At 43.4% G+C, this 27,858-nt stretch overlaps 2 protein-coding genes, 1 long non-coding RNA gene and 2 other non-coding genes across 12 annotated transcripts; 4 read left to right on the forward strand and 1 right to left on the reverse strand.

Annotated features, from left to right (window-relative positions):
* Window positions 1–304: 304 nt before the first annotated feature.
* Window positions 305–376, forward strand: TRNAC-ACA (transfer RNA cysteine (anticodon ACA)). The gene has a single exon. It is a non-coding gene; the product is annotated as a tRNA-Cys (tRNA).
* Window positions 377–880: 504 nt separating this feature from the next.
* Window positions 881–5,774, forward strand: FOLR1 (folate receptor alpha). Its single transcript, XM_061149376.1, has 4 exons — window positions 881–1,084; window positions 2,062–2,250; window positions 4,475–4,610; window positions 4,748–5,774. The coding sequence occupies exons 1-4, from the start codon at window positions 935–937 to the stop codon at window positions 5,044–5,046; spliced, it is 774 nt and encodes a 257-aa protein (XP_061005359.1). The 5' UTR covers window positions 881–934; the 3' UTR covers window positions 5,047–5,774.
* A 3,865-nt stretch (window positions 5,775–9,639) lies between these two features.
* LOC133061471 (uncharacterized) lies at window positions 9,640–27,747 on the reverse strand. Of its 2 annotated transcripts, none has more exons than XR_009693991.1 (3): window positions 27,428–27,747; window positions 11,618–11,787; window positions 9,640–10,168 (listed from the first exon to the last, which is right to left on the reverse strand). It is a non-coding gene; the product is annotated as an uncharacterized LOC133061471 (long non-coding RNA). The 2 variants fall into 2 exon arrangements; XR_009693992.1 differs by lacking the exon at window positions 27,428–27,747 and adding an exon at window positions 22,585–22,709.
* Window positions 10,333–10,405, forward strand: TRNAG-CCC (transfer RNA glycine (anticodon CCC)). The gene has a single exon. It is a non-coding gene; the product is annotated as a tRNA-Gly (tRNA).
* Window positions 22,570–26,790, forward strand: LOC133061316 (folate receptor beta-like). Of its 7 annotated transcripts, XM_061149329.1 has the most exons (6): window positions 22,589–22,697; window positions 23,249–23,323; window positions 24,302–24,475; window positions 25,546–25,734; window positions 25,847–25,982; window positions 26,134–26,790. In XM_061149329.1, the coding sequence occupies exons 2-6, from the start codon at window positions 23,273–23,275 to the stop codon at window positions 26,418–26,420; spliced, it is 837 nt and encodes a 278-aa protein (XP_061005312.1). In that variant the 5' UTR covers window positions 22,589–22,697; window positions 23,249–23,272; the 3' UTR covers window positions 26,421–26,790. The 7 variants fall into 7 exon arrangements, with proteins under 7 accessions (XP_061005318.1, XP_061005312.1, XP_061005336.1 ...); XM_061149335.1 differs by lacking the exon at window positions 23,249–23,323 and having other exon boundaries at window positions 22,570–22,697; XM_061149353.1 differs by lacking the exons at window positions 22,589–22,697; window positions 23,249–23,323 and adding an exon at window positions 23,461–23,502.
* Window positions 27,748–27,858: the final 111 nt, after the last annotated feature.

The following is a 27,858-nucleotide window of genomic DNA, read 5'->3' on the forward strand; positions in this document are numbered from 1 at the left end:
TCAAGAGAAAGAGGGTATGACTGATTTGTGTTGATTTACAGCAGAGACCTCCACAACACCGTGAAGCAATTGTTATTGTTAGTCACTAAGTCGTCTGACTCTTTGCGACCCCATGGACTGCAACTTGCCAGGATTCCTGGTCCTTCACCATCTCCTGAAATTTGCTCAGACTCATGTCCCTTGGATCAGTGATGCTATCTAACCGTTTCATCCTCCACCACCCCTTTCTCCTTTTGCTTTCAATCTCCCAGGATTGGGGTCTTTTCCAATGAGTTGGTTCATTGTAAAGCAATTATCTTCCAATTCCCTGGTGGCTCAGATGGTAAAGCATCTGCCTACAATGCGGGAGACCCAGGTTCAATCCCTGGGTTGGGAAGATCCCCTGGAGAAGGAAATGGCAACCCACTCCAGTACTCTTGCCTGGAAAATCCCATGGACCGAGTAGCCTGGTGGGCTACAGTCCATGGGGTCCAAAACAGTCGGACATGACTGAGCGACTTCACTATTACTATCACCTTATGACTAGAAGCAATCTTCTACCGAGATGTGTGGTTCACTCAACTCATAGCTCTTACACTATGTGTTTTTTCAGTCAACAAATCTTAAGTGTTTAAACTCCGAAATATTTGCCCTCAAGGATTTCAAAGGAGAGGTTGTGCACCTCTGGCAACCTTCTGGCTATTTCTGAATTTTGCCCAAACTCCACCACTCAGTTGTACCACTTGATCCTCATGACCCTGTAGGAAAGCCAGGCAGGTATTGTCTGAAAAGGCTGTGTCTGATCCCAATCTTCCTGAGACTAGGAAGATTAGGGTTACTAGGGCTCAATCCCGCCCTAGGCTCCACCCACCCTCCTCATTTATTATTAACAGCCTGAGGACCCACCTGGACTTTCCTTGCTGCCTTTGAGGAAATTGGTTCTTCAGGGACAAGCATGGCCTGGAAGATCACACCACTGCTGTGCCTTTTGGTGTGTGTGGCTGCTGGGGGGGCAGCTCAGCCCAGGACTCAGCTTCTCAACGTCTGCATGAATGCCAGGTACCATAAGGAAAAACCAGGTCCCGAGGACAAGTTACACGGACAGGTAGGCAGAGGGGTCATCTGGGATGGGGAAGAGCTGCCTCAGGGAACGTCTACCCCCATCCTTGGTGGAGGCAGGGAGGTTCCCTGAACAGCTCTTTCTTCAGTTGCAATGACTCTTTTACACATACTGTGTGCCCAGTGTGGTCAGAACAATGCCTAGAGCTCAGCTTCTTGGTTGTTGAGTTTCCGTGTTACTCAAATCAGGAAGCAGGCCTGGAGAGACCTTTTGGGGGAAAGGAGGGGGTTGATTTTCTTTTTTTAATTCTTTTTTAAAAAGTTTATATTTGGCTGTGTTGGGTCTTCGTTGTGGCCCACAGGCTCTTTGCTGCTCTGGGCGGGCTTAGTTGCTCCGTGGCATGTGGAAATCTTAGTTCCCCTATCAGGGATCAAACCCATAGCCCTGTCTGGCATTGCCAGACAGATTCTTAACCACTGGACAAGCAGGGAAGTCCCCTTAATATTCTGCTTTTATACTAAATTCTAGGCCATGGGTTTTCATTCATTCACAAGATCATTGTGTATTTCTGTAATTAGAACTCTACTGGGGTTGCGGTTCATTTAACTTGCTTCCTCACCTTCAGGTCTTTATCACCTTCCCAAAGAGGCTTAATCTGGTCATTCCAGAAAACTAAAATTTCCTGTTCCCCTCCTGCTGTTTTTGCCCAAAGCAATTATCCAGTGCTAAGTTTTGATTGTGTTCCCAGTTCCTAGAAAAATGCCTGGGTTAGAAATAGGAGCTCAATAAAAATTTGAATTAATGAATGTTGTGATGACTGCTACCCCTGGGATCCCATAGTCTTGAAGAACCCTGTCCCCCAAAAAGGGTCCCTCCACATGATGTTTCTCTGAAGACTGTGAGGAATCAAGGACTGAAGGGGAGAGGCGGGAATATTCTGGTTGTGCTGGGTGTGAGAGCTCACCCTCTCTCACACCCAGAGAGTGTGAGAGAGTCCCTCTCCCCTCCCCCCACCCCAACAGTGCAGCCCTTGGAAAAAGAATGCCTGCTGCTTTGTCAACACCAGCATAGAAGCCCATAAGGAGATTTCCAGCCTGTACAGATTCGACTGGGACCACTGCGGCAAGATGGAGCCTGCATGCAAGCGCCACTTTATTCAGGACACCTGTCTCTACGAGTGCTCACCTAACCTGGGGCCCTGGATCCAGGAGGTATGGGCACCAGCCCTGCAGCCTCAGCAGAGGACAGCCCCCTAGCCGACCCACCCCCAGCCACTTGCAGGGACCCTCCAGGAATTCTGGTCTGAGGAGGGTCGTGGGAACACCTCTTTTGCCCCTTTCCTGTTTGCCCATTTCTGTTCCCCTCTAACCAACCATCAGTTCAGTTCAGTCACTCAGTCGTGTCTGACTCTTTATGACCCCATGGACTGCAGCACACCAGGCTTCCCTGTCTATCACCAACTCCCGAAGCTTACTCAAACTCATGTTCATTGAGTCGGTGATGCCATCCAAACATCTCATCCTCTGTCATCCCCTTCTCCTTGTGCTTTCAGTCATTCCCAGCATCAGGGTCTTTTCAAATGAGTCAGTTCTTCCCATCAGGTGGCCAAAGTATTGGAGCTTCAGCTTCAGCATCAGTCCTTCCAATGAATATTCAGGACTGATTTCTTTTAGGATGGACTGGTTTGATCTCCTTGCAGTCCAAGCGATTCTCAAGAGTCTTCTCCAACACCACAGTTCAAAAGCATCAATTCTTCAGCTTTATAGTCCAACTCTCACATCCATACATGACCACTGGAAAAACCATAGCTTTGACTAGACAGAACTTTACTGGCAAAGTAATGTATCTGCTTTTTATTATTTATTTTTTAATGTATCTGCTTTTTAATATGCTGTCTAGGTTGGTCATAACTTTTCTTACAAGGAGCAAGCATCTTTTAATTTCACGGCTTCAGTCACCATCTGCAGTGATTTTGGAGCCCCCAAAAATAGTCTGTCACTGTTTCCATTGTTTCCCCATCTACTTGCCATGAGGTGATGGGATCTGATGCCATGATCTTAGTTTTCTGAAGGTTGAGTTTTAAGCCTACTTTTTCACTCTCCTCTTTCACCCTCATCAAGAAGCTCTATAGTTCTTTTCTTTCTGCCATAATGGTGGTGTCATCTGGATATCTGAGGTTATTGATATTTCTCCCAGCAATCTTGATTCCAGCTTGGGCTTCATCCAGCCCAGCATTTCTCATGATGTACTCAGCATATAAGTTAAATAAACAGTGTGACAATATACAGCCTTCATGTACTCCTTTCCCAATTTGGAACCAGTCTGTTGTTCCATGTCCAGTTCTAACTGTTGCTTCTTGACCTACATACAGATTTCTCAGGAGGCAGGTGAGGTGGTCTGGTATTCCCATCTCTTGAAGTATTTTCCACCGTTTGTTGTGATCTACACAGTCAAAGGCTTTGGCATAGTCAATAAAGCCAAAGTAGATGTTTTTCTGGAACTCTCTCACTTTTTCAAAGATCCAATGGATGTTGGCAATTTGATCTCTGGTTCCTCTAACATTAAAACAACCTAATTATAGGGATGAAATCACCAGGCAATTTAACCTAACTCCTGACTTATGCTCTCCAGAATAGATACCATGCCTTGCCTAACCTGTTGATTCTTTTCCTAGATTAAAAAAGTAAGGATGAAGAATTACTTAAGTAGCTAAAAAATGATTAGCTCTGTACCTCCAACAGCTCCCTTAGTCACTGGGCAATATAGTATCTGAAGTCAGCCAGTTGGTGCACAATGGAGAATGATACATAATCTAACCTCCTGCCTTAATGATTCCCTGAGGTTCTTTTCCTTTTCTCCTTTAAAAACGGGCATGGCTGAACATAATGTGGAGTTGGCCTCAGGACATGAACTAACTTCTCTCCAGGTTGCTGGCTTTTCTTTTTTAAAATTTATATTTTAATTTTTATTTATTATTTTATTTATTTATTTATGGTTGTGATGGGTCTTGATTACTGCGTGGCCTTTTCTCTGGTTGCAGCGTATGGACTTCTCATTACAGTGGCTTCTCTCATTGTGGAGCACGGGCTCTAGGGTGCGAGGGCTTCAGTAGTTGTGGCACTTAGGCTCCATTACAGTTCTCTGACTCTAGAGCACAGGCTCAATAGTTGTGACGCACAGGATTAGTTGCTCCACGGCATGTGTGATCTTCCCCAACCAGGGGCTGTGTGCACGTCCCCTGCACAGGCAGGTGGATCTTACCCACTGTACCACCAGGGAAGTCCCATTGATTACTGGCTTTTGAGCAGGGAGCAGCTAAAACAGTTTGGTTAACAGTGGAGTCACTGCCTCTCTCTCAGCCCTGGGCTCCATCAGGGCTATAGCAGCTGAGATCCCTGGCTGACTAGCGCCCTCCTTCCCTGGTTCCTGACCCAGGTGAATCAGAGCTGGCGCAAAGAACGGATCCTGAATGTGCCCCTGTGCAAAGAGGACTGTCAGAGCTGGTGGGAAGACTGCCGCACCTCCTACACTTGCAAGAGCAACTGGCACAGGGGCTGGAACTGGACCTCAGGTGAGGGCTGGGGGCAGGGAGGGAGGGGGAGGGGGAGGGGGGGTGTGGGAGGGTTTATGGAGACTTGGAGTTGTGGGGCTGGGGGAGCAAGAGGTGCTTCTGGACCCAGTGGCTACAGGCTACTATCCTCCCCACAGGGTACAACCAGTGCCCGGTGAAAGTTGCCTGCCACCGCTTCGACTTCTACTTCCCCACGCCTGCTGCTCTGTGCAATGAAATCTGGAGTCACTCCTACAAGGCCAGCAACTACAGCCGGGGCAGCGGCCGCTGCATCCAGATGTGGTTCGACCCCTTCCAGGGCAACCCCAACGAGGAGGTGGCGAGATTCTATGCTGAGAGCATGAATGGGGCTGGGCTCCATGAGGCCTGGCCTCTGCATTTCTGCCTGCTCCTAGTGTTGCTCTGGCTGCTCAGTGGAGCTCCTTTTATTTTCTGACACCTGGCAATCCCTGCCCCGTTAAGCTCCATAGTCAGTTTGTTCCTTGGTGGAAACTGTTTGAATAAAAATTCAGTCACCCTACATGTGTCACGTAAGTTATTTGAATGTGAATGGAAATGTGACTTTTGCTTTCCAATACCACTGACTGAAACTAGTTAGACTTGGCCAGTTTTCAGTTCTGATACTTGCTATGATCTTGCCAAATAACTTTATTCTTCCAATCTAGGGGATATTCATAGCTCTCAACTTCATTTTTCACTGCAGCTTTAATCTAGAGCCAGGCAGAGGACTTAATCATTTGAATTGGACCCAAGTATTCCAGGGCTAATTGGAATACTTGTTCTGTCCTCTTCTCAGCTTTCCAACAGAAGAGAGGGGAATGGAAGTGTCCAGCAAGGACAGCATATTCTGGACGGCTGGCTGGGAAGAGGTGAAGGGTGACCAAGAGATATCTAGACCACCTAATACAGCACTATCTGCTGGGCACCGTCCTCAATTCTTTATATATATTTTATTCCTATAAGGTATAGATGCTTTGTCTATATTCTGTTGTCCAGTCAGTCAGTCATGTCTGAATCTTTGTGACCCACAGACTGCAGCATGCCAGGCTTCTCTGTCCTTTCCTAATTCAGGGAGTTTGATCAAATTCATGTCCATTGAGTTGGTGATGCCATCCAACCATCGCATCCTCTGTTGCCCCCTTCTCCTCTTGCCCTCAGTCTTTCCCAGAATCAGGGTCTTTTCTGATGAGTTGGCTCTTCACATCAGTTGGCCTAAGTATTGGAACTTCAGCTTTAGCAACAGTCCTTTCAATGAATATTCAGGGTTGATTTCCTTTAGAATTGACTCGTTCGATCTTTTCACTGCTGTCCAAGGCAATCAAGATTGCCAGGAGAAATATCAATAACCTCAGATATGCAGATAACACCACCCTGATGCAGAAAGCAAACAGCCTCTTGATGAGGATGAAAGAGGAGAGTGAAAAAGCTGGCTTAAAACTCAACATTCAAAAAATGAAGATCATGGCATCGGGTCCCATCATTTCATGGCAAATAGATATGGAAACAATGGAAACAGTGACAGGTTTCATTTTCTTGGGCTCCAAAATCACTGCAGATGGTGACTGCAGCCATGAAATTAAAAGATGCTTGCTCCTTGGAAGAAAAACTCGGAACAATCTAGACAGCATATTAAAAAGCAAAGACATTACTTTGCCAACAAAGGTCCGCATAGGGAAAGCTATGGTTTTTTCCAGTAGTCATGTATGGATGTGAAAGCTGGACCATAAAGCAAGCTGAGCACTGAAGAACTGTTGCTTTTGAACCGTGGTGTTGAAGACCCTTGAGAGTCCCTTGGATTTCAAGGAGATCAAACCAGTCAATCCTAAAGGAAATCAATCCTGAATATACACTGGAAGGACTGATGCTGAAGCTGAAGCTCCAATACTTTGGCCACCTGATGTGAAGAACTGACTCATTGGAAAAGACCCTGATGATGGGGAAGATTGAAGGCAGGAGGAGAAGGGGACCACAGAGGATGAGATGGTTAGATGGCATCACCAACTCAATAGGCATGAGTTTGAGCAAGCTTAGGGAGTTGGTGATGGACAGGGAAGCCTGGTCTGCTGCAGTCCATGGGGTTGCAGGGTTGGATATGACTGAGTGACTGAACTGAACTGAAGGGATTCTAAGTCTTCTCCAGCACCACAATTCAAAAGCATCAATTCTTTGGCACTCAGCCTTCTTTATGGTCCAGTTCAGTTCAGTCGCTCAGTCGTGTCCGACTCTTTGCAACCCCATGAACTGCAGCACACCAGGCCTCCCTGTCCATCACCAACTCCCAGAGTCTACCCAAACCCATGTCCAATGAGTTGGTGATGCCATCCAACCATTTCATCCTCTGTCATCCCCTTCTCCTCCTGCCCTCAATCTTTCCCAGCATCAGGGTCTTTTCAAATGAGTCAGCTCTTCACATTAGGTGGCCAAAGTATTGGAGTTTCAGCTTCAACATCAGTCCTTCCAATGAACATCCAGGACTGATCTCCTTTAGGATGGACTGGTTGGATCTCCTTGCAGTCAAAGGGACTCTCAAGAGTCTTCTCCAACACCACAGCTCAAAAGCGTCAATTCTTTGGCACTCAGCTTTCTCTATAGTCCAACTCTCAGACCCATACATGACTACTGGAAAAACCATAGCTTTGACTAGATGGACCTTTGTTGGCAAAGTAATGTCTCTACTTTTTAATATGCTGTCTAGGTTGGTCATAACTTTTCTTCCAAGGAGCAAGCATCTTTGAATTTTATGGCTTCAGTCACCATCTGCAGTGATTTTGGAGCCCCCCAAAATAAAGTCTGACACTGTTTGCACTGTTTCCCCATCTATTTCCCATGAAGTGATGGGACCAGATGCCATGATCTTAGTTTTCTGAATGTTGAGTTTTAAGCCTACTTTTTCACTCTCCTCTTTCCCTTTCATCAAGAGGCTCTTTAGTTCTTCTTTGCTTTCTGCCATAAGGGTGGTATCATCTGCATATCTGAGGTTATTGATTTCTGCCAGCAATCTTGATTCCAGCTTGTGCTTCATCCAGCCCAGCATTTCTCATGATATATTCTGCATATAAGTTAAATAAGCAAGGTGACAATATACAGCTTTGACATAGTCCTTCCCTGATTTGGAACCAGTCTGTTGTTCTGTGTCCAGTTCTAACTGTTGCTTTTTGACCTGCATACAGATTTCTCAGGAGGCAGGTGAGGTGGTCTGGTATTCCCATCTCTTGAAGAATTTTCCACCATTTGTTGAGATCCACACAGTCAAAGGCTTTAACATAGTCAATAAAGCAGAAGTAGATGTTTTTCTGGAAGTCTCTTGCTTTTTTGATGAGCCAATGGATGTTGGCAATTTGATCTCTGGTTCCTCTGCCTTCTCTAAATCCAGCTTGAACATCTGGAAGTTCATGGTTCACGTACTGTTGAAGCCTGGCTTGGAGAATTTTGAGCATTACCTTGCTAGCGTGTGAATGAGTGCAATTTGTGGTAGTTTGAGCATTCTTTGACATTGCCTTTCTTTGGGATTGGGATGAAAACTCACCTTTTCTGGTCCTGTGGCCACTGCTGAGTTTTCCAGATTTGTTGGCATATTGAGTGCAGCACTTTCACAGCATCATCTGTTAGGATTTGAAATAGCTCAGCTGGAATTCCATCACCTCCACTAGCTGTGTTCATAGTGATGCTTCCTAAGGCCCACTTGCTTTCGCATTCTAGGATGTCTGGCTCTAGGTGAGGGATCACACCATTGTGGTTATCTGGGTCATGAAGATCTTTTTTGTACAGTTCTTCTGTGTATTCTTGCCACCTCTTCTTAATATCTTCTGCTTCTCTTAGGTCCCTACCATTTCTGTCTTTATTGAGTCCATCTTTGCATGAAATGTTCTCTTGGTATCTCTAATTTTCTTGAAGAGATCTCTAGTCTTTCCCATTCTGTTTTTTCCCTCTATTTCTTTGTACTGATCACTAAGGAAGGCTTTCTTATTTCTCCTTGCTATTCTTTGGAACTCTGCATTCAAATGGGTATATCATTCCTTTTCTCCTTTGCCTTTCACTTCTCTTCTTTTCTCAGCTATTTGTAAGGACTCCTCAGACAACCATTTTGCCTTTTTGCATTTCGTCTTTTTGGGGATGGTCTTGATCACGGCCTCCTGTACAATGTCACAAACTTCTGTCCATAGTTCATCAGGCACTCTATCAGATCTAATCCCTTGAATCTGTTTGTCACTTCCACTGTATAATTGTAAGGGATTTGATTTAGGTCATACCTGAATGGTCTTTCAGTGTCCTATCTTTTTGCCTTTTCATACTGTTCATGGGGTTCTCAAGGCAAGAATACTGAAGTGGTTTGCCATTCCCTTCTCCAGTGGACCACATTCTGTCAGACCTCTCCACCATGACCTTTCCATCTTGGTTGGCCCCATAAGGCATGGCTTAGTTTCATTGAGTTAGACAAGGCTGTGGTCATGTAATCAGATTGGCTACTTGTCCGTGACTGTAGTTTCAGTTTGTCTGCCACCGATCACTGGAAATAGTGGCTGACTTTATTTTTCTGGGCTCCAAAATCACTGCAGATGGTGATTGCAGCCATGAAATTAAAAGATGCTTACTCCTTGGAAGGAAAGTTATGACAACCTAGACAGCATATTAAAAAGCAGATACATTACTTTGCCAATAAAGGTCTGTCTAGTCAAGGCTGTGGTTTTTCCAGTAGTCATGTATGGGTGTGAGAGTTGGACTATAAAGAAAGCTGAGTGCCAAAGAACTGATGCTTTTGAGCTGTGGTGTTGGAGAAGACTCTTGAGAGTCCCTTGGATTTCAAGGAGATCCAACTAGTCCATCCTAAAGGAGATCAGTCCTGAGTTTTCATTGGAAGGACTGATGTTGAAGCTGAAACTCCAATACTTTGGCCACGTGATGTGAAGAGCTGACTCACTGGAAAAGACCCTGATGCTGGGAAAGATTGAGGGCAGGAGGAGAAGGGGACGACAGAGGATGAGATGGTTGGATGGCATCATCGACTCAATGAACATGGGTTTGGGTGGACTCTGGGAGTTGGTGATGGACAGGGAGGCCTGGTGTGCTGCAGTTCATGGGGTTGCAAAGAGTCGGGCATGACTGAGCGACTAAACTGCACTGAACTGAATGGTCTAGTGGTTTTCCCTACTTTCTTCAATTTAAGTCTGAATTTTGCAATAAGGAGTTCATGATCTGAGCCACAGTCAGCTCCCGATCTTGTTTTTCCTGACTATATTCTTCATCTTTGGCTGCAAAGAATATAATCAATCTGATTTCGGTATTGACCATCTGGTGATGTTCGTGTGTAGTCTTCTCCTGTGTTGTTGGAAGAGGGTGTTTGCTATGACCAGTGCATTCTCTTGGCAACAGTCTGTTAGCCTCTGACCTGCTTTGTTTTGTAATCCAAGGCCTAATTTGCCTGTTAATCCAGGTATCCTTGACTGCCTACTTTTGCATTCCAGTCCCCTGTAATGAAAAGGACACCTTTTTAGGGTGTTAGTTCTAGAAGGTCTTGTAGGTCTTCATAGAATGGTTCAACTTCAGCTTCTTCAGCATTCCTGGTTGGGGCATAGACTGGGATTACTATGATATTGAATGGTTTGCCTTCGAAACAGATCATTCTGTTGTTTAAAATTAAAATTACAATGTAAAATTAAAATGACAATGAGGTACCACTTCATACTCACTAGAATAGTTACAATAAATAAAACAGGCAGGTACTTCCCTGGTGGTCCAGTGGTTAAGACTCTGCACTCCCAATGCAGAGGGCCCAGGTTCGATCCGTGGGCAGGGAACTAGATCCCATAGCTAAGAGGTCACGTGCTGAAACTAAAAATCCCACATCTGCAACAAAGATCCTGTGGGCCACAACTAAGACCCGGTACAGCCAAATAAATAAATACTTAGGAAAAAAGAGACAGGCAATGACAAATGTTCACCAAGACGAAGGGAAACTAGAACCAGCCTGTATTGCTAATGGGAATGTGAAATAGCACAGTCCTTTGGAAAACAATGTGGTAGTTTCTCAAAAAGTTAAGCAAAACCCATTGATTCTACTTCTAAGCAATTACTCAAGAGAAATAAAAATACAAATCCACAAATGTGGATGTTGATAGCAGCATTATTCATAAAAGCCCCAAACTGAAAATAACTTCAATGTCCATGAACTAGTGAGCAAACAGACAAAATGTGTTGTAGCCATACAACAAAATGCTATTTAGCAATAAAAAGTAATGAACTATTGGTACATGCTACGTTATGTGTGAACTGTAAAAACCTTATGCTAGGTGAAAGTCCATTAGTCCCAGAAAAGGCAAACTTATAGAGACAGAAAGTAGACTAGTGTTTGCCTGGGGCTGGATTTAGGAACAGGGATTAACTATATATGGGCATAAGCAGGGATGAAAATGTGCTAAAGCTCATTTATGTTGAGGTTGCACCACTCTGGAAAATCATTGTAAGCGTTAAATGTGTAATTTTTATGATATGCAAAATGAATAAATACATGGATGAATAAATGAATGATTGCCTATAGAATCCACTCCCTTGCAATGGTAGTATATAAGGAATTTTACACATTTTTGAATTTCTGTTTAGTGTATTCACGAGGGGATATATACTAACGAATTTAGTGACTGGCTCCATAAAAATCTATCATCTGAGCCAAACTCTATTCCATCATGAACTTTGAGAGATTTGTTGGACCAACGTGGCAATAAAGGAGGGAGTCAGTTCTTGGAATAGTTGTAGACGATACCAATGTGGATGCTTAGGAGAGTGGCCCATTGACCAAGAATTTTTTTACGGAGAATGTTTATTGTGGTTGGCACAAGTATGGTCTACTAAATTGAGGGTTAGAGACCACAGCCAGGAGAAAGAAAAAGGGCTGTATCATATGACTAATCAAAAAAAGAACATGAAGCACATTACCAAAAATACCAACACAATGACCACAATCATATAGCCTTCATCAACTTCCCTAATTCTTTAAAAATAATTTTGATTACCTGTTTGTGTCTTGAATCTGTCTCCATAGAAGTCTCCTTCTTTGGGGCTAGAATTTTTCTGGAAATTTCAAGTTCCAAGGCTCTGACAGGGTAAATCATTCAAGTGCTAGTTTATGGTGGTGACATCAGATTCATGAGTCTATTTTCCAGTCAGTCAATTATGGTAGGATCTTTAGAAAAACAAGAGGAGAGAAGAGAAACCCTTGTTAGCAGGAACCAAGATTTGGTCAATCTATTAATTTCTAATATCAGAATAAAAGAGAGAAGAATGTTCACTGGGGTGTAATTTCAAGTTGGTGCAAAACTAATTGCATTTTTTGCATTGGAAATGATGTTAGACAAAACGCAAATTTAAGCGATTTTTTTATTCGAGTTCAAAACGGGTCATAAAGCAGCAGAGAGAACTCACAACATCAACAACACATTTGGCCCAGGAATGGCTAATGAACATACAGTGCAGTGGTGGTTCAAGAAGTTTTGCAAAGGAGATGAGAGCCTTGAAGATGAGTACAGTCGCTGGCCACCGGAAGTTGACAACAACCAACTGAGAGCATCATCAAAGCTGATCCTCTCACAATGACATGAGAAGTTGCTGAAGAACTCAACATCGACCGTTCTACAGTCATCTGGCATTTGAAGCAAATTGGAAAGATGAAAAAGCTCAATAAGTGGGTGCCTCATGAGCTGACCGCAAATCAAAAAATCATTGTTTTGAAGTGTCATCTTCGCTTATTCTATGCAACAACAATGAACCATTTCTCAATTGGATTGTGACATGCGGAGCAAAGTGGATTTTATATGACAACCGGCGATGACCAACTCAGTGGCTGGACTGAGAAGCTCCAAACATGGTTACTGTTTGGTGGTCGGCTGCCGCCTGTCTGATCCACTACCGTTTTCTGAATCCTGGCAAAATCATGACATCTGAGAAGTATGCTTAGCAAATTGCTAAGAGGCATTGAAAACTGCAGCACCTGCAGCCAGCACTGTTCAACAGAAAGGACCCAATTCTACCCCAGGACAATACCCAACCACACATCGCACAACCATGCTTCAAAAGTTGAACGAACTGGGCTATGAAGTTCTGCCTCATCCGCCATTTTCACCTGACCTCTCGCCGACGAACAACCACTTCTTCAAGCATCTTGACAACTTTTGCAGGGAAAATGCTTCCACAACCAGCAGAAGGCAGAAAATACTTCTAGGAGTTCATTGAATCCTGAAGCACAAATTTTATGCTACAGGAATAAACAAGCTTATTTCTCATTGGCAAAAATATGTTGATTGTGATCACTCCTGTTTTGATTAATAAAGGTGTGTTTAGGCATAGTTACAATGATTTAAACTGCAATTTCTTTTGCACCAACAGAGCATGTACCTACTGCTGACTGCTGTATTCCATGAGGTCTCAGTTGATGGCTGTTTTGAGGAGAACATATTATTAGAACCTGGAGAGGGAGAGGTAGACAAGGAGAGTCTGTCTTCTCAGCCAATTTAACCAACCTGTTTTTCATAATTCCATTTGTCCTCTCTATTTGCCTCAGCTCTGTAAATGATGGACAGTGGATGTATTTAGAAATCTTGAGGACCTTACAGGCCATTTTGAAAGTTGTACATAAAAATTCCTATCAATAATAGAATATTATCTTAAAATAAAGAATAAACTCATCCTGAAAATAGATTTGTTGACAATCATCATGCAAACCCTTACTTATGAAAATGAGTGTGCTTTTTACTCTTCTGGGAAAGTCCGCAATCACTAAACATTCACAGTCATAATCCATTACCTCGTATAAAAATCCTCTAGAAAGGATGAGTTCTTTTCTTTGCTCTAACATCTTTCTCCACAACGTGAACACGATGTACAGGGAAGCTCTCATAATACTGATAAGCTGGATTTTAAAACATGGAGCATACCAATTATACCTATTTTTAGCATCCCTCCTTGCTCCCTTGTCTCCTTCTTTACTTATGAGTGCTGTGCCAAGAGGGAGCAAATTTTTTATGTATTCTAGCAGCTGTCTGGTAAGTTCCAAGATGATTTTGGTATAAAATATGTCTTGATAGGTTTATTATTCTGAATTTAGGACCTGATCTTGGAGAAGGGAAACAAGCAAACAAAAAAGTGTTGTCAGGAAATAGCCTCACTCTTGGTTGTATTATTAATATGACAACCATATTTTGTAACAACCTGTCACTAAGAGTTTAACTTCTCTAGAAATGAGGGATCCTACTGTTTTATGTTATATCATGACCTAAGAGCATGATGCAAGTTAGTATAAGGCCCTCAAAATTAACATGTTTTTTGAAAAGTGAAAGTTCAAATTCAGGGACTTCCCTGGTGGTCCAGTGGTTAAGAATCCACCTTCCAATACAGTGGACCCGGTTCGAGCCCTGGTTGTGGAACCAAGATTTCACGTGCAGTGGGGCAACTAAATTGCATTCTGGAGCTACTGAGCCCATGTGCTCTAGAGCCCACGCACTGCAACTAAGACCCAACACAGCCAAATAAATATAAAATATATATATATATATTTTTAAGTAAGTTCAAATTTAGGTTGGTAAGGACAACTTTGCTATATGTGCAAAACATATAGGAAAAACTTTTTATTCATTTTAACAGTAGACTGTATACTCAAACACCATTTTACTTACAAGTGACCAATATTATTTAAAGCTTTCTGCTTCTTTAAATAGAAGGAATCTGAAGAAGAACTTCTGGAATGACAGAGTCAGAACATCTGAAAATCCACTCCTCCATAAAAGTAGTAACACTGGAAAAACTTGTCAAAACCAACTTTTCCAGAACTCTGGAAATTAATCAAAGCTTTCAAAAATCTAAGGAGAATTTATTCAAGAAAAATGGCCAAATATCACTAGCAACAGTGAACTTTGTGGCATTTTTATTTGCTTTTTCCCATCCTCCTCTCCGCAACACCACAGTAGTATCCAAAATCGGCAGTCTCACATCTCGAGTAACTACAAAAACCAGTGACCTAGCAGCCACTAGAGGGGGCAGAGTGGGTGTGAAACTCCCCAAAATGCTCTGTTACAAGAGAACTGTCGCTGCTTGATCTGTCTAGAAGCTCTGTGAAGAGCCCCATTCACAGGGCTTGTCTGACTCAGAGCCCACGCAGTGAGAAACCCCATCCCCAAGTGTTTGTCTAAAAAATCCACAGCTAATTATTTGACATCGCAGCTTCCTACCAGTTGTGGCAAACAAGAGGCATAATTTAAAAAAAAAAAAACAACTTAAAAGTAATATTAGGGAATGAGAAGCCAAGAGAGAGCTTTGAAAAGTTCTGACATCTACCTGGGAATCCTAAAATTTATGTGCATTTGCAGAACTGATATGTCCAGGAAATACCTGAGAAGGCAACAGTCCCTTAACTCTGGTGACCATGAGGGCTTGCTCATGCAGGTAGTGATGAATAAGGCAGAGTAAACTGCTAGAGCATTTGAAGCTTGCCTGAACCAACATACAGAATCCCTTAGCAAACAGTAGGAGACATTTCTTCAAGGCATTTAAGGAAAGCTCTGTCCAGTCATTGGCTGACAACTGAGCTAACCAGGCAGAAACTTCAGTGACTACCACGTACCAGAACAGACTTTATAGAAGTAGTCCATGAAAATCAATAAGCAAATAAACAGCACTAACAGCAAGCTCTGGTTGAAAAGATATGATTTCTGAAGTTGTCATGTATATTATCTAAAATATCCAGTTTTAAGCAAAAAATGTTGGACATACAAAGAAATAGGAAAGCACATCCCAAGCAAAGAGAAAAAAGTAGTCAATAAAAACTATCCCTGAGGAAGCCCAGATGTTGGACTTATTAGACAAAGATAAGGTATTAAGATATAATACCTTTAAATCAGGTATTATAAATAAGAACTAGAGGAAATTGGGTCTAAGGAATTCAAGGAAAATATGAAAATGACATCTCACCAAATACAGAATAGCCATGAGATATAAATTATTTAAAAAGGAAATAGAAAATTCTGGAGCAAAACAGTACAATAACCGAAATCAAAAATTTACTAGAACTTCCTCAACTTGATAAAGAATATCTACAAAAAGCCCTAGAGCTAACATGTCATAGTGAGAAACTTGAGGCTTTCCCAAGAAGGATGTCTCTCCTCACCACTTCTTTTCAATAGGATACTGGAAGTTCTAACCAACGCTTAGGATGAGAAAAGAAATTAAAGCTATACAAGTTGGGGAGGGAGAAAAAGTGTCTTTGCTAGTAGATGACATGTTCGCCTATGTAGAAAATCCGCAAGAACTGACCAAAAAACTCCTGGAGCTAATAAGTGATTATAACAAGTTTGGAGGACATAAGGTCAATAAGCAAAAGTCAATCTAGCCTTCCCACATACTAGCAATGAACAGTTCGGGTTCAACTTTTGCGACCCCATTGACTATACGGTCCATGGAATTCTCCAGGTCAGAATACTGGAGTGGGTAGCCTTTCCCTTCTCCAGGGGATCTTCCCAACCCAGGGATCGAACCCAGGTCTCCCACAGTACAGGTAGATTCTTTACCAGCTAAGCCATGAAGGAAGCCCAATGAACAGTTATAATTCAAAATTTAAAAAATATATTTATTGTAAAGTAATTAGCCTCCAACTAATACAAATAAATGATAAAATATATATATATATATATATATATATATATTTATTATGTTATGGGACTTCCCCAGTGGTCCAGTGGTTAAGAATCTGCCTGCCAGGGGACACAAGTTTGATCCCTGGTCTGGAAAATCTCACAGGCCACAGAGCAATTAAGCCCTGGCATTACAACTATTGAAACCCTCAGGCCTATAGCATGTGCTCTGAAACAGAAGATATCACTGCAGTGAGAAGCCTGCACATGGCAACTAGAAAGTAGCTCCTACTCCTCACAACTAGAGAAAGCCCACAGGCAGCAATGAGGACACAACACAGCCAAAAATAAAATAAATAAATAAAAATTTTTAAAAGATCAAAACTTATTGGATACAGCTAAAGAATTGTTTAGAAGGAAATCTAGTGCTATAAAAGCCTATATTAAAAAAAGAAAAGATTTTAAATCAGTAACCTAACCTATTACCTTAAAAAAATAAAAACAGACTAAATAAAATAAAACAAAATAAACTCAAAGCCATCAGAACAAAAAAATAATGAATAAAGCAAAAATAAATGGAACAGAGGGTACAAAAACAACAGAGAAAATGAGGAAAACCAAAAGTTGGTTCTCTGAAAAAGTCAACAAAATTGATATGTCTTTAGCTACATTGATTTCAAGAAAAAAAGAGAGAAGAATCAAATTATTAAAATCAGGAATAAAAGAGGGGATATTACTATTATTCTCACAGAAATAAAAAGCATTGTAACAGAATATTATGAACAACTGTAAGTCAATAGATAACAACACAAATGAAATGGACAAATTCCTAGAAAAGCACAAACTATCAAAGATGACACACAAATAAGTAAAACATTTAAATATACCCATAACGAATAAAGGGGCTTCCCTGGTGGCTCAGGCAGTAAAGAATCTGCCTGCAATGCAGGAGACCTGGGTTCAGTCCCTGGGCAGGAAAGATCCCCTGGAAGAGGAAATGGCAACTCAGTCCAGTATTCTTGCCTAGAGAATCCCATGGACAGAGGAGCCTGTCAGGCTATGGTTCATATGGTCGCAAAGAGTTGGACACAACTGAAGTGACTTAACAGGCATAAAAAGTAAAGAGACTGAATTAGTTTTTTAAAAATCAGTTAGTTAATTAATTTTGACCATGCCTCGGCATGTGGGATTTCAGTATTCTGATCAGAACCTGCACCCCCTGCCATGGAAGCTCAGAATCTTAACCACTGGACCACCAGGAAAGTCCCTGAATTAGTAATTTTAAAACTTCCTCAAAGAAAAGTTCAGACCCAGATGGCCTCAGTGATGCATTCTACCAAATGTTTGAAGCATAATGAATACCAATTCTTTGCAAATTCTTAAAAAAAAAAAAAAAGGAGAGAACACCGCCCCCCCCCCAACTCATTCTATGAGACCAGTATTATCCTGGTATAAAATTAAACAAAATCAAGAAAAGAAAACTACAGGCCAACATCTTTTATGAATAAAGATGTGAATCTTCTCAACAAAACATCAAAGAATTCAGCAGCATATAGAAAAGGATTATACACCATTACAAACTGGGAGAATCTAAAGAATGTAACTTGGTTTAGCATCTCAAAATCAATTGGTTTAATACACCATATTACTAGAATAAAATACAAACCACATGATCATCTCAGTGGACGCAGGAACACCATTTGACAAAATCCTTTAATTAAAAAAACAAAATAAAACACTGAACCAACTAGGAATAGAAGTGATTTTCCCCAATGTGATAAAGGACTTCTATGAAAAACCCACAGCTAACATCCTGTTCTAAGCCAAAGGGTTTTACCCCTAACGTCAGCAATAAGACAATTATAACTCACATCTTGTCTATTCAATGCTGTATAAAGGTTGTAGCTAGGGCTATTAGTGAAGAAAAAGAGATAAGAAACACACAAATTGGAAAGCAAGAAGTAAAACTATTTTTATTCACAGATAACATGACATTCTGTATAGAAAATCCTAAGGAATCCTCAAACACATGATTATTAACAAGTGAGTTCAGCAAATTTGAGGAGACTCACACTTCCTGATTTTAAAACTTACTACAAACAATAAGACAATGCAGGAGTAGCAGAAGGATAGATAGATAGGATAGAACCTAGAGCCCAGATTTTTGACAACAGTGCCAAGACAATGCAATAGGGGAAAGAATAATCTTTTCAAGAGATGGTGCTGGGGCACAACTTAATATTCACATGCAGAAAAATTAGGTTGAAACCTTATTTTACACCACATACAAATTAACTCAAAAATGGATCAAAGACCTAAACATAAGAGCTATAACTATAAAACTCCATAAGAGAACTTAGGGAAAGAGCTTCAATAATTTCTTAGATATGATAGCAAAAGTAACCAAAAAAAAAAAAAAGATAAATTGGGTTACATCAAAATTTAAAACTTCTGTGCAGCAAAAGACAAAAGAATAAAAAGGCAACATACAGAATACAGAATCGGAACATATGTCTGATAAGAAGTTAGCCCAGAATATATATTGAGAACTCCTATAATTTAACAGCAAAAGAAGAGTAAACTGATTTAAAAATGGGCAAATAACACAAATAGACATTTCTCCAAAGAAGATATACAAATGACCAACAAGCATATGAAAAAATGTTCCACATTACTAATCATTAGAGAAATGCAAATTAAAACCACAGTTACATATCACCTCATAACCACTAGGGTGGCTACTATTAAAGAAACAAACAAGCAAACAGAAGATATTAATAAGTTTTGGCCAGAATGTGGAGAAATTGAAATTCTTGTACACTGTTGGTGGAAATATAAAATTGTGCATCCATTTTGGAAAACAGTATGATAGTTCCTCAAAATTAAAAATAATGGGACTTCCCTAGTGATCCAGTGGCTAAGATGCCAAGCTCCCAAGGCAGGGGGCCTGGGTTTGACCCCTGATCAGAGAGCTAGATCTCACATGTCACAACTAAAAGTTTGCAGGCTGGGACTAAAAGACCCTGCATGCTACAATTTAAAAAATTAAAAATAGAATTACCATACAATCCAGCTATTCCACTTCTGGTTATATATCCAAAAGAATCAAAAGCAGAGTCCCAAAAAGATAATTGTATACCTGTGTTCATAGTAGCATTCTTCAGGATACATTCCTGGTGGTCTAGTGGTTAAGACTCTGCACGTCCAACGCACAGGGTGCACATTCAATCCCTGGTAGGGAAACTATGATCCCACATGCCACGTGGCATGGCCAAAAAAAAAAAGAAAATGTCATGGTAGCATTCTTTACAATAGCCAAAATGTGGAAGCAGTTCAAATGTCCAAGGATGGATGAATGGATAAAATATTATCCATTGTAGTATACATACAATGGAATATTCAGTTCAGTTCAGTTGCTAAGTCGTGTCTGACTCTTTGCGACCCCATGAATCACAGCACGCCAGGCCTCCCTGTCCATCACAAACTCCCAGAGTTTACTCAAACTCATGCCCATCGAGTCAGTGATGCCATCCAGCCATCTCATCCTCTGTCGTCCCCTTCAGCTATAAAAAGGAATGAAATTCTGACATGTGGATGAACCTTGAGGACATTATGCTAAGTGAAATAAGACAGACACAAAAGGACAAATAATGTGTGACCCCAATTATATGAGGGAAAATCACTGCAGATGGTAACTGCAGCCATGAAAGTAAAAGACACTTGCTCCTTGGAAGAAAAGCTATGGCAAACCTAGAGAACATATTAAAAAGCAGAGACATTACTTTGCTGACAAAGGTCCATCTAGTCAAAGCTATGGTTTTTCCAGTAGTCATGTATGGATGTGAGAGTTGGATGATAAAGCAAGCTGAGGGCTGAAGAATTGATGCTTTTGAACTGTGGTGTTGGAGAAGACTCTTGAGAGTCCCTTGAACTGCAAGGAGATCAAACCAGTCAATCCTAAAGGAAATCAATCCTGAATATTCATTGGAAAGACTGAGGCTGAGGTTGAAGCTCCAAAACTTTGGCCACCTGATGCAAAGAACTGAGTCATTGGAAAAGACCTTGATGCTGGGAAAGATTGAAGGCAGGAGGAGAAGGGGATGACGGAGGGCAAGATGTTTGGATGGCATCACTGACTCAATGGATATAAATATGAGCAAGCTACGGGAGTTGATGGACAGGGAAGGCTTGCATGCTGCAGTCCATGGAATTGTAAGCAGTCGGACACGACTGAGCGAATGAACAACAGCAACAAAAAGAGTAGCCAAATTCATAGACATACAAAGTTGAATGGCCATTGCCAGGGACTGGAGAGAAGAGCAAATGGGGGACTGTTGACATAATGGAAACAGAGTTTCTGTTTTACAGAATGAAAATGGCCTAGAGATGTGTTGCACAACAATATGAATATACTTAACACGACTGAACTACAGGCTTAAAATAGTTAAGACAGGAAATTTTAAGTAGTCTATATTTTACCACATTTGTTTAAAAGGCTAAAAAATTGCTTAATTGTGTTTACAGAAATGGTAGATGCTGAGATATTATCATTTATCAAGAGTCGAGACAATTTTTCTCTGTGACCCTTGACTTCTATACCTCAACTTCTACCTGGTTCATCTGGCTGCTCATAAATTAATCTGATTTCTGCCATTCAAGCCTTCTCAAGCAACCTACATGTCCATCAACAGATGAATGGATAAAGAAGATGTGGTGTGCATACATATGTTTTTACATACACATATGCACACACAGGGGCTTCCCTGGTAACTTGGTCAGTAAATAATCTGCCTGCAGTGCAGGAGACCCAGGCTTGACCCCTGGGTTGGGGAGATCCCCTGGAGAAGGAAATGGCAACCCACTCCAGTATCCTTACCTGGAAAATCCCATGGACAGAGAAGCCTGGTGGGTTGCAGTCCATGGGCGCAGAGTTGGGCATGACTGAGCAACACTGAGGAACTGATGCACACACAATAAAATACTACTCAGCCATAAAAAAGAATGAACTATTGCCATTTGCAGCATATGAATGGATGTACAGATTGTCATACTAAGTAAAATAAGTCAGGTAGAAAAAGACAAATATCATATCACTTGTCTATGAAATCTAAAAAAAAATACATTACTGTGTGGTGTGGCTAAAATAATAATAATACAAATCAACTTATTTACAAAATAGAAACAGACTCACAGACATAGAAAACAAACTTATGGTTACCAAATGGGAAAGGGGATAGAGAAGAATAAATTAGGAGTATGGGAATAACAGTTACACATTTGTAATAACCTACAATGGAAAAGAATATGAAGATGTATATCTGAAGCTAACACAATATTATAAATCAACTATAGTTGAATTGGGCTTCTCTGGTGGCTCAGACTGTAAAGAATCTGCCTCCATTGCAGGAGACCTGGGTTTGATCCTGAGGTCAGGAAGATCCCCTGGAGAAGGGCATGGCAAACCCACTCCAGTATTCTCGCCTGGAGGATTCCATGGACAGAGGAGCCTGGGGGGCTATAGTCTATTGGGTCTCAAAAAGTCGGACACGATTGAGTGAGAACACGCACATACACACACACATAGTTAAATTAAAAAAAAAAAATTAAGCCTACTCAGTATATGAGAGACTTTTCTACATATAATTCTTAACAGTTTTCTTGTGAGCAAACTGAAGCTGAGAAAGATTCAGTAATATTTCCTATAGCTGTGGGAGAGATGGAGCTATCACTGGGTTCCATCCTGGTCACAAAGCCTGTGTTCTTCCTCACTAGGTCCCATTTCCCTCAAGTCAGCACTTGGGGTCAAAAATTCAGAGCCCCTCTTGGAGATGAGCAATCATCTAGATTTTTTAAAATTTAAATTTAATTTTTATTTATTCTGGCTGTGCTGGGTCTTCATCACTGCTCAGACTCTTCTCTAGTTGTGGAGAGTGGGGGCTACTCTCTAGTTGCAGTTCATAGGCTTCTCATTGTGGTGGCTTCTTTTGTTGAGGGGCACAGGCCCTAGGGTGCGTGGGCCTCAGGAATTGCGGTTCCCAGGTTCTAGAGGGCAGACTCCAGTAGCTGTGGTGCCCGGGCTTAATTGCTCCGAGGCACGTGGGATCTTCCTGGATCAGGGATTGAAGCCGTGTCTCCTACATTGGCAGGCAGATTCTTTACTACTGAGCCACCAGGGAAGCCCACTCTAGATTCTGATGAATGTTGAATGTGGGGACCCTGGAATGACTAAGCTAACAAATGGAGAGATGAGTGTAAACAAGAATGGTTCACTTGGCAGCCTAAAGGAATCTTGGAGAGGGTGGGATCCAAAAAGAAGGAAGAGCAGGAGAAGAACTGAAAGAGGAAATTGTATCTATACTTACCAGAGCTCTTAGTCAGTCTATCCTGCGCTGAGGACGGAGACCACAGAGGACAGCCTGGAGAAAGGCCAATCCAGCCAGAGCTGTGTGTGAAACTGGTAGCAAAGGAGGCTCAGGCAAGTTGCCCTAAGGAGGGAAGTGTGACGGGCACTCAGGGGAGTTGGCAGGTTGGCACATAGGGGAGAGACATATCTCTCTTTAGAGAGAGGACTCTGGCTCCTGTGGGGAAGGCGACTTAAAGGGGAAGACACTGGAGGAGGGAAGACCTTACTCCAAACACAGAGCCAACGGAAGTGAATTCCAGAAAGAATTCTTGGAAAGTCCCTTACCAGGGCTTGGGGATCAACAACATGGGGGATGGTGAGGGAGGGGGAGGTCTCCATTATCAATTCTTAGGTCCCTCGGTGACAGAATCTAAAGGAACAGATCTGTTATGCAGCAGATGGGTGAGGGGGTGGAACGTGAGGGGCAGTCATGAACAGAGTAGGGGGCTGTCGCTTTTGCTGGGTGTCTCCCATGACTTTAAGTTCTTTTCTGGTTAGCAACTCCAATGTGGGGGACTTTTCTGCTGTCCCTTTGTGAGGCTGCCAGGGTTAATACCATGACAGGTGGCCTGGACCTAAGTTTTAGCTTCCCCCGAAATGGTAAGATTCCCTACCCCCATCAGGTAACCTGGAGCCAGCCAATCAATATGCGCCCAATAAGAAACAAAGGGAGAGCTGAAAAGCCCAGGAATGCCCAGGTTTGAAAAAAGTCCGCGAAAGTTTGTACCAATAAAATTGCTTTGCAAACATGTAACCAATCCGCTTAAGCCAGCTACTAACTGCTTATGCATACCTTATAAATTTGGGTAACCCCCTCTGCTCAGGGCTTTCTGACCCTGCACCACTGTGATGGTTGCGGCAGAAAGCCCTGGCTCGAGTCAGTAATAAACTTCCCTTTTTTTGAGAATTGCATTGTCTTGGAAGCCTTCTCTCTTCCCGCCCGAGGATTCCCAGGGATTCGGACATCGGGCAAAACACCTTGTCCTAGGATCCTGCATTTGTTCTTTGAAGGATAAAGGCAGGGATCTGGTTAATTTGCCCAGAAGTTGCTGAGGAGACCAGAGTCACGATGGAAGGACGTGATTTTCAGAAAATAGGGAAGGAAAAAGTCTGAGAGCACAAAGCTGTTTAGAAACAACCCCCCTCATTATTTCTGTATCACTTAACCATCACCATCCTGTGTGCTACCTCGCTTGATCCTCATGCTGAACTGGAGAACTCAGCAGAGCTAGGTCACTGCCATGCCAGGGTAACAGGGTTTCTAAGCTGGCATGGAAACCTGGGTGATCAAGGGAGTGAAGGCAGAGCACTTGCTGGACACAGGATGAGGGCTGTGTTCTCTTCCGGAGAGCAGAGCACGGACCTGAATTATTTAGTTACTTTTCTTGGGTCAGTCCAGAGAGAAGGTAGGGGCACAAGGAGTCTCCTCCAACTTGGGAAGATTCCCCCAGGGAACCTAACCCCAGATCCCCTTTGAGCCCCCCAGACCTACCGTGAGGGAGCTGCTGCCCTTGCCAATCTTCTCTACTCCAGCCTCAAGGAGCCTCAGGGCCCCAGCACAGAAGGAACAGGGTCTGACCCCATCCTACACTGTGGAGTTGGGGAGACTGAGGCAGGAGGCGAAGGGGGAACCCTGCAAGGGGCTCTCTCCCTTCAGACTTTGGTCTCCTCCACAGTTGCCTCTGCAGGAAGGGAAAGACATGCCCTGGAAACTGACACCACTTCTGCTGTTTCTGGGCTGGATGACTTCTGTGTGCAGTGCCCGGGCCCGGACAGACCTGCTTAACGTCTGCATGGATGCCAAGCACCACAAGGCAGAACCCGGCCCTGAGGACAAGCTACACAACCAGGTGAGGATGGAGTGTGGCTCTGGGTTGAGAGGGGGCTTGTTCAGACAAGGAAGAGGAAGTCAGGGTGGTGGGGGAGGGGGGAGGGGATCAGCCCTTCCATTACACACACACATCCTGAGTTACTATTGTGGGAGAAGATGAAGGCAGGATGGGGGTGCAGTTGATGTGATTCTAGAGGTGGACTGCTCAGAATAGGATACCATGTTGGCAATAATGTGGAATAAACACTTACTGAGCACCTACCAGGTGTCATGTGTTTTCTGCGCATGATTTCATATTCCCAGAGGTCCTGTGATATGGGTAGATGATGTTCTCCTCCACTTGATACAAATGAGGAAACTGAGGCCCAGAGAAGCACATGGACACCCAGAGGATTTGGACAGGACTTGCCCCTGTGATGCGGTGGGGGTAGGATTGAGGTGGGCACTCCCAGGGGTTTAAAGGGTGAGAGATTTTGACATATATTACTGCATGCTGTAATGCAGTACACCTTTCCTCCTTTGCTCAAAAAGCCATCTTCCAATGAGGCTTAATACAACCAACCACCCTCTTTCAAATTTCAACAATCATTCCATATTTCTATTCCCTGCTGTTATTTTATCCATATAATTGATCAGATCCTGATTTTTTTCTCTTTTAGCTTCTTACTATCTCCCTTGACCAGAACACATATTTCTGCCTGTTTTGTTCTCTTCTGTATTCCCAGCATCTCGAACAGTAACTGGCATAAAATAAGTACTCAGTAATTATTTTTTAGGGAATAAATAAATTACTTTGTATGAAGTGTCAAGCACTGTATAAATGATAGCTATTGTCTTCCCAAGACAGGGCTTCTCCCAGGCTTTCACTGCCCCCATCAGGCTTGTAACTGTGTCTCCCCCAAGACAGGAGTTTCTGGAGGCCAAGGACAGAAGGGTCCGAATAGTGAGCATTCTTTTTTTTTTTTAATAGTGAGCATTCTTAGGACAACCTGCCTGAGACAGGAGAGCAAGAAGAGACAAATGGGAAGAGGCTGGAGGTGGCAGAGTTGGTGGTCTGGAGGCAATTAGTCTCATGTCTTCCCCACCCAGTGCACCCCCTGGAAGAAGAACGCCTGCTGCTCTGCCAGAGTCAGTCAGGAGCTGCACAAGGACACCTCCTCCTTGTATAATTTTACCTGGGACCACTGTGGCAAGATGGAACCTGCCTGCCAGCGCCACTTCATTCAGGACAACTGTTTGTATGAGTGCTCACCCAATCTGGGGCCCTGGATCCAGGAGGTACTGAGGTCTCCCTCCTTCCACCCCAGCAGGCTGCCCCCAACTCAGTCATAGCTGTTCCTACCAACATCCCTGGCTGACTGAGCCTCCTTGCCCCTACCCTCTCCCCCAGGTGAACCAGAAGTGGCGCAAAGAACGGTTCCTGAATGTGCCCCTGTGCAAAGAGGACTGTCAGAGCTGGTGGGAAGACTGCCGCACATCCTACACTTGCAAGAGCAACTGGCACAGGGGCTGGGACTGGACCTCAGGTGAGGGCTCGGGGCGGGGGGCGGGGGGGTAGGGAGGGGTGGAGAAAGGGGGTCTGAGGATAGGGGTTGAGCAAGGATTCCTAGGGGCGGCCAGAGTTAAGCTTTGGGCCTAGGGACAGAATGTCCGTGCCCACCTTCTCTCCCCCTGCAGGATCTAATAAGTGTCCAAATGGGACCACCTGCCGCACATTTGAGACCTACTTCCCCACACCTGCAGCCTTGTGTGAGGGCCTCTGGAGTCACTCCTACAAGCTCAGCAACTACAGCCGGGGCAGCGGCCGCTGCATCCAGATGTGGTTCGACCCTGCCCTGGGCAACCCCAACGAGGAGGTGGCGAGATTCTATGCCTTGGCCTTGACTGCTGAGGCCAGGCCCCAGGGTATTAGACCTCTCTTGCTCTGCCTGGCCCTGATGCTGTCACTCTGGCTCCATGACTGAGTCCAGCCTGTCCCCAGGTTTGATGACCAGGCTGGGCTCAGTTCAGCTCCCACAAATGAGGGAGCCATCAGCACGCTTCCATTCATTATCCATCCCTTTGTCATCCAGTTCCTGCTCCAGGGTGGGGCTTGGGGTTTCTCTGACAGCCAGTTCTAATAAATAGACCAGCACATCTGAGTCTGATGAATTATTTTGGTTCTGAGTTTGTGTGCAGTAGAGGGCAGATTCCATAGTTTTTGGATTCCTTCAGATTAGAGAAACAAGACATGAGCTTGAATACCAGTTCTGCTACTCATTATGTGAAAATTAATCAGTTGCTTGACTTTTCTTAAACCAGTTTCCTTCTTAATAAAATGAAGATAATAATCTTTCCTTCTCTCATAGTTGTGAAATGTTGCCTAGAAAGCATGTGTGCCCAGTGCCTGCACATTATTAGTCCTCAGGGATCCTGTGGCCCTCATAGACTCAAATGAGAGAGCCAAGTCCAGGACTTCATTATTTATACTGGGTCCCAAAGGAAGGCCTTTTCCCCAGGCTCTGTGCTCCCTTCTGCTGATATGGGAAAACTGGGGATTGGAGTCCAGGGAAGGCTGCGTGTGTGTGTGTGTGTGTGTGTGTGTGTGTGTGTGTGTGTGTGTGTGTGTGTGTGTAAACAAATTCACCCATGATACCGACTGAAGGGGCAGAGTTGGGGCTTGGCACCTCAGAGAAGAGGGCAGTCTGTGAGGTTCCTGCAGAGCAAACACTGCAGATTCTAACCCTAGTTCTGCCCTGCTGAGTCCTGGAGGCGTGGCTGGAAGAGGGGCGAAAACTCTTAGGGCTTCCCAGAGGCGGGGACTATCCCCAACACCTTTGTCCCCTCCAGGTGTGCCTCTCCTGGAGGACTGCTCTGTCGTTACACAGCCCCCAGGAACTGGGCCTCAGTTTATCTCAGGGTCTCTGGCTTCCCCTTGGGGAAGCCTTTGTCTCCACATCCCAACCAGTTATCCTCAGAGAGGCGCAGGTACCTGAATGAGGACTCCAGGCAGGTGGTGTCATCAACTTGAAACCAGAAGCTAGGAATGAAGACTCAGTCTAGGTCTCTCTTACCTCTTCATAGCAAGAGGTGACTGAAGGGGGAAGTTGGCCACAGATTGGAGGACGAGTAATTGGGTTATTGGCGAGGTCTTGAGACACGGTTTCCCGTGTGGATGGGTCTCAGTCATTACGTTTATCTAGACTGGAAGGCCCTATAGACCCCTCTCCACGTCCCTGGTTTTGCTCCAGCTGGGTAAAGTCACTGTATATTTGAAACAGAAAAAGGAGCTCGTTGAAACTGACCCAGACACAGATTCTATTCAGCAAAGTGAAAGTTCCCAGGTTAAAGGGGATCCTCTAACAGCGGCCTGAGTTGGCAGCAATGGGAACCAGGCTGGAGGCCTGTGCCTTTAAGGATCCA

Source organism: Dama dama, chromosome 1, assembly GCF_033118175.1.
Source record: "Dama dama isolate Ldn47 chromosome 1, ASM3311817v1, whole genome shotgun sequence".
NCBI lineage: Eukaryota > Metazoa > Chordata > Mammalia > Artiodactyla > Cervidae > Dama > Dama dama.

Coding starts and splice junctions, on each gene's coding strand:
- FOLR1 (XM_061149376.1), top strand. CDS start 935: ATGGCCTGGAAGATCACACCACTGCTGTGCCTTTTGGTGTGTGTGGCT. Junction 1,085..2,061: donor AGGACAAGTTACACGGACAG/GTAGGCAGAGGG, acceptor CCACCCCAACAG/TGCAGCCCTTGGAAAAAGAA. Junction 4,611..4,747: donor GGGCTGGAACTGGACCTCAG/GTGAGGGCTGGG, acceptor TCCTCCCCACAG/GGTACAACCAGTGCCCGGTG.
- LOC133061316 (XM_061149329.1), top strand. CDS start 23,273: ATGCGCCCAATAAGAAACAAAGGGAGAGCTGAAAAGCCCAGGAATGCC. Junction 24,476..25,545: donor AGGACAAGCTACACAACCAG/GTGAGGATGGAG, acceptor TTCCCCACCCAG/TGCACCCCCTGGAAGAAGAA. Junction 25,735..25,846: donor TGGGGCCCTGGATCCAGGAG/GTACTGAGGTCT, acceptor CCTCTCCCCCAG/GTGAACCAGAAGTGGCGCAA.